This window comes from Hibiscus syriacus, unplaced genomic scaffold (genome assembly GCF_006381635.1).
Source record: "Hibiscus syriacus cultivar Baekdansim isolate YM2019G1 unplaced genomic scaffold, ASM638163v2 tig00116996_pilon, whole genome shotgun sequence".
NCBI classification, from domain to species: Eukaryota; Viridiplantae; Streptophyta; class Magnoliopsida; order Malvales; family Malvaceae; genus Hibiscus; species Hibiscus syriacus.
The window spans coordinates 863,026-868,810 of record NW_024063512.1 but is presented as its reverse complement, the minus strand read 5'-3'; the positions used below and the strand labels follow the sequence as shown (position 1 = coordinate 868,810).

General features: G+C 34.4%; 1 protein-coding gene across 1 annotated transcript; it reads left to right on the top strand.

The window, feature by feature from the left end:
- Positions 1-1,623: 1,623 nt before the first annotated feature.
- Positions 1,624-5,041, top strand: LOC120193441 (uncharacterized Rho GTPase-activating protein At5g61530-like). Its single transcript, XM_039195930.1, is given in 11 exon segments — positions 1,624-1,756; positions 1,914-2,022; positions 2,122-2,270; positions 2,272-2,388; positions 2,986-3,048; positions 3,140-3,158; positions 3,293-3,391; positions 3,489-3,566; positions 3,653-3,897; positions 4,323-4,485; positions 4,697-5,041. Coding segments are annotated over 10 exon segments (1,140 nt in total). The 5' UTR covers positions 1,624-1,756; positions 1,914-1,961; the 3' UTR covers positions 4,843-5,041.
- Positions 5,042-5,785: the final 744 nt, after the last annotated feature.

Sequence of the window (5,785 nt, the reverse complement as noted above, 5' to 3'; positions counted from 1 at the left end):
ATAAATATAGAACAAGGACAATTTGATAAAATATATATTCTAGTAATCTTTTATTCTTTCAACCAAACACTGTAATCTTACATTCCTGCCAAACCAACCAAACAAAGTAATGTAATATTCCTAGTAATCATATTCTCTGGTAATCTTTTATTCCCACTGGTAATCTTACATTCCCAGTATAAACGGCTTGATGAAATCAAACTGATTACACTTCTATAATTGGTCCACTTAGCTCCTTAATCAATTTTTTTATTAATTAAAAAGATAAAATTAACCGGATTAATTTTAAGCAATAAGCAATCTAAAATTAAATAAATTCCTACTGTGACACGAATCGATCAATAGTAAAATTGATTTTGGAATAAAACAACCTTAACCTAACCCTAGTTGTTTTGCAAGCCATAAAGTCCAATAATGATGGTACTTTATAATACAAAAGCTTTTTTTAATAGATATAATACATAAGCTTAAAAAAGTAGTTATTAAAATTCAATAATAATTCAATGAGAAAACGTTGCAATGACAAATAAATCGGTAGTTGTAGATACGTATTTTTTTGCCTCTCACCCCTCCTTAATAGCAACTACTTGTAGAGATCAACATTTACTCGAATTTGATAAATTTTAATTTGATTCGAATTGATCAAATTAATTTTTCATTTAATTCAAATTTGAATTCGATCGAGTTTGAATATATATAAAAAAAATTAATCTAATATGAGAAGAGATAATATTATAATTATCTTATAATATAACATATATATATAGGGTGCAAATTGAGTGTAGGTTTTGACTTTAGAATTTGGATCAAATTTCAGATCAAACAAAATCCTTCTAGACTTGAATAAGATAAGGATAAAAGAATTTAATTTTTGACTCGAATTCAAATAGATAAAAAAATCTAATATGACCCTTCTCATGATCATCCTTATGTATAGGGATGTACATATGTTAGGTTTTCAGTCAACCCGACTCAATTCAAAATTTATATGCCTTCTCCCGATCCGAACTCGACCCTAAAAAATATACGCTCTTCATCTTATTCAAATTTGACCCGTCTTTTTTAGATAAAATCTGAATCTGATCCGACCTGAAATAATATATTTATAAAAAATATTACTTTCATTCAAAAAAATATGAACTTAATTGAATAATATATAGATGAATATTATCACAATTATCACTAAACATATAAGGTAAAATTACATTTCTTTTGGATCGGGTCGGATCATATATTTTTCATCTTATACCCGAATTCGATCCGATTCTACCTAAGAATAACCTCTAAAAAATCTGACTTGATCCAACTCAAATTCAAACTTTTATTAAAAAAATCTAACCCAATAAAATCGAATCAAAATTTATCGGATTCGGATACGTCTACATCCCTAATTCTCTATATATATATATATATATATATATATATAATATATATATATATGGGACAAAAAAAATGTTTCTATTTGGTTGATGCTGCTGAGGAGAGCCGTTATACTCGTTGGAAGCATCCAGAAATCCGGATATTTCTGAGCAACTTCCACGTGTATTTTTTTCATTTGTAAACCGTAAACTTAAGAAATAACTGACCTAACCTTTTAAAATTTAAGTGTAATTCTCAACAACTAAATAATTTTGAAACAGCCAAATAAAGAAAAGTAGCAGTCCACTTTCGACTTTCGCTATCACCTGCCGATTCAACTCTCAGAAAAAGGAAAGTTCGTCTTTGATCTTCGCATCCTTTAAGCTAACACCAAAAGGTAGATGTTCTATTTCTATATTTTTAGTTTTCCGTCAAAATTAGGGTTCTGTATCGATCTTTTATTTTGATGATTACAAAAAATTATTATGTATCGATTCAGCTTCGCTTATTTTCCCTTCACTCTCAAATCTTTGCTCTTTGTTTGGCTGTTTCAGTTGATATTTCGTTATTGATTATTTTCTCGTATTCGTTAATCGGAATCGATGCCTTCAGCCGCGTCGCAGCAGTGGCAAGAGAAGGCGACTGGTTTTTTCTCTTTCTCAGGTATCTTTTACAATAAATTCTTCATTTTATTATTTTTATCTTATTTTTTTATGTTGTTGCAACATTAGCCTTTTTTCAATTTCCGAATTTTGATTGCAGGGGTGAAGCTGAAGGAAGCTAGCCAAACAGCCGGAACGTTTGTCGGAGAAGTCGCCAAGGATGCCAAAGGCAACGTCTCTGACGTGGCGGAACGATTTGGTTCCTTGGTCAAAAACCGATGGACGATTCTCCGGCAGCCCGCGACGAGGCAGGCATGCTGTGCAAGAGAGTCTTATATGCGCGGCTGCAACGACTGGAACCCTTCTGAGGAAAGGCATCACCGGGACTAAAGACAAGGTTGTTGTTGGGAAAACAAAAGTTGAGGAGGTAAAAGATTTTAGCTCTGAAAATAATTTTAATTTGATTGTTTTAAACAATTCTTACTCATTACCATATCTTGTTCAATGTATTAATTACATCTGGAGAGAGGATGGATGGAGTACTATTTAAATTTTGAGTTCTCCTGTTTCGTGCGGAACACTTGTCTATGACTGTTACTATTGCAATCTTCCTTGCTTGGCCATTTGTTTTTTGATTGGGATTGTTTGTTTTCTAGCCTCTGTCTCTTTTCTGTCCAACTTCCTGCTTTGTAGATTGCCGTCCGCTCTGTTCATTACTTGGATAAGTTGAGCTTCTGTTCTTACCAAACTTTATATTATGCTAGAGAGATCCTTTTTGTACCCTACGGAAGGGTGTTGCTTGCTTGTTTGATTTTGCATTGGGCGTCACTTCTGTTATTGCAAAACTTTCAATTTTCAAGTAACTAATGGGTTTTGTATTCTTTTCGTCTTGTATTTATGATGTGTGAGCTTAAACATGGTATTGATGTTTATTGTTGCTTTTCTTGCAGACTAGGCTAACCTAGGCTTCACAGATATTATGGTAAAAAAATGACATATATTGTAATGATGTTTTGTTACAGGTGGCAAAAAAAAGACGGCACAGAAAAGCAAGATAATTTTGACTGATATAGAACGATGGCAGAAGGTATAGGATTGTGCGCTTTACTTTTACTTTTGTTGTTTGCTACTTGCACTTTCAAGATTCTGAACTCTTACAATGCGTGTTCCATTTGCAGGGTGTTGCCAGCACTGACGGTAAGTTTCTCTATCTTGGCCTCTGCATTCTCCAAATGGTGACATCTTTGGGGATCTTTGTCATTTCCTTTCCCTCTTTTTGGACATTTACGGTAGTGCATAGTGCTAGCCCCTTATTTTTTTTCCTTCTTCAGTATTTGGAGTACCTATTGAGGTTACTGTGCAACGGCAGCAAGCCAGCAAGCCCATCCCTCTGATATTGGTGAAATGTGCAGATTATCTCGTGTTATCAGGTGACTCAGATGAAAATCATCGGCCTTATTTAGCTAATGTTATTGCCGTATAGATCTTTTTTCCAGCGGCTGACAATATTTGTTTTGACTGTTTTAGGTCTAAATTCTCAATACTTGTTTAAAGCTGAAGGAGATAAGAAGGTCATTGAGCAGTTGGTTACTGCATACAACCAAGGTCTCTTGCATGTTATCTGCTTTAATTTGACCATGAATTATTCTATTTGGATTGCATCTTAATTTGTTGTCATGCATATATCACAGATTTTAATGCTTCCATACCAGAGGGTGTGAATCCAATTGATGTAGCAGCTCTAACCAAATATTACATTGCTAGTCTTCCTGAGCCATTGACTACCTTTGAGCTTTATGACGAGATCAAAGGTGCCCGTTCTAGCATTCATGCTATGAGAAATGTACTCAAGAAGCTTCCAAGCGTAAACTACATGACTCTCGAGTTCATCACTGCATTGCTGCTTCGTGTTAGCCAGAAATTGGTCCTTAATAAGGTGGGAGTTCTATCACTCTCTCGGCATGCCATCAATGCATTTCCTGTATGAGGGGGTTTTGAGTAAGGTTGGATATAAAAAGCTTATTTCTAAACGTGGAAGTTGTTTAAATCTTGTTAAGTTCAATATTTTACCTTGTACTGAGCAATATTTTGGTTTATCCTATGCACAACTGATGGGCTAATTCTAACTTGATGATCAGATCTCTGATGGATTTTTCATGGATAATTTATTTCTTTGATGTCATTGTTAGCATTTTTTAATCATTGTGAACAAAAAACACATATATAAAACAGTTTCTTGGTTTCTCAGATGAAACCCCCTCCCTCCCTCCAAACAGTTGGCTTGCAATTATGTGCTTATTGTGATCTAATAGACAAGTAATACCTATTAACAGTGTTCTATTGTTGTTTATCTTCCAACAGATGGATTCACGAAGCCTTGCCATGGAAATATCCCCTGTTATTATGTGGCAGAAGGATCGGAAACCAGAATCATATAGGAAATACTGGAGTCATCCACCCAAAAGTCCTTCCAATGGTACCATGGATCCAACCCCTGCTTTTAGTGCATGGGACATGCTTGCTGGTAAATTTTCCAATCAGCTACAATCTATGCATATATCAGTATATTGTATTTTCATGCAAACCAGGTCAGGGGCAGCTAATCCTAACAAAGTTATAAATAGGATTACGTATCAACTTACGGAAGGTAGTTCTTAATCACAGGATAGGAAACAGTGGAAAATTAAGTGAAAAATGTTACTTTATGATTTACTTTTTCTTTGTTGTGGCTACAGACGAGGGAGAAGATATGGATGCTTCCTCCCACATTCCTTTAGATGATGCTACGCCGGTCGATTTCGGTGCCATCGAGGTTATTCAAAGCCTTATAGAACAACACAATCCCATATTCACGGATGGTAACGAGACGGTCTGGAGATGATCGAGACATTGTCTCCGGGTATGAAGTTCGAGATTTGATCAAGTTGATTGGTTTACAGTAGTGGATAATTTTTGTTGGCCGTCAAATCTGGGAAAGCACTTTCATTTGTGCCTGTACATTTTAGTCGTTAGTGGATACTTGTTTGTATTTGGAGATGAAAATGAAATTACCTCAAAGGGACTGACTGCTTTGAACTGAAGTGTTGGTTTTCAAGGTCTATTTCAACCCGTTTATGTTCAAAATACTTTAGACGCTCTCTCTCTATATAAAAAAACCTCGATACATGCAAAGTTTAACTTTAAATCATACGAATAAAATTGACAAAACCTAAATTGGCTCCACTAAAAGATATTTTATTGGTTTGTTACATGTTCCAAATCGACGTAACAAGTAGGAGTGAAACAGGATAATATTATTTACAAATTATTCAAGTTAAATTTGAAAATAGTTCGTCGAGTTTGAATTCAAATAATTTAAATTATCGATCAAGTCAAATTTAATTATTATAAGGGTGTGATTGGTTCACGGAATGTAAGATTACCATCGAGAATAAAAGATTACCAGAGAATAAGATTACTGGGAATGTTGTATTTTGTGTTTAGTTGGTTTAGCAGAAATATAAGATTACTGTATTTGGTTAAAAGAATAAAAGATTATTGGAATGTGTATTTGATCAAATTATCTTTATTATATATTTGTTTTATTAACAAGTTGAATTCTACTATAATATTACTATAAGGTTGTCCCTTGTTCTCATATGTAATGGGGTAAGGGGAGGTAAGATAGTAGGCTGCTCCCAACCCAACATTAGGTTGGGAGCAGCTTCCGTAGGAGACCTCCAAATTATGAAATGCCCTCCATGGGACTCGATCTCACGACCTCAAGGTTAAGAACCTTGTGCTCTACCAACTGAGCTGGATGGTCATTTCTATAATATTACTAT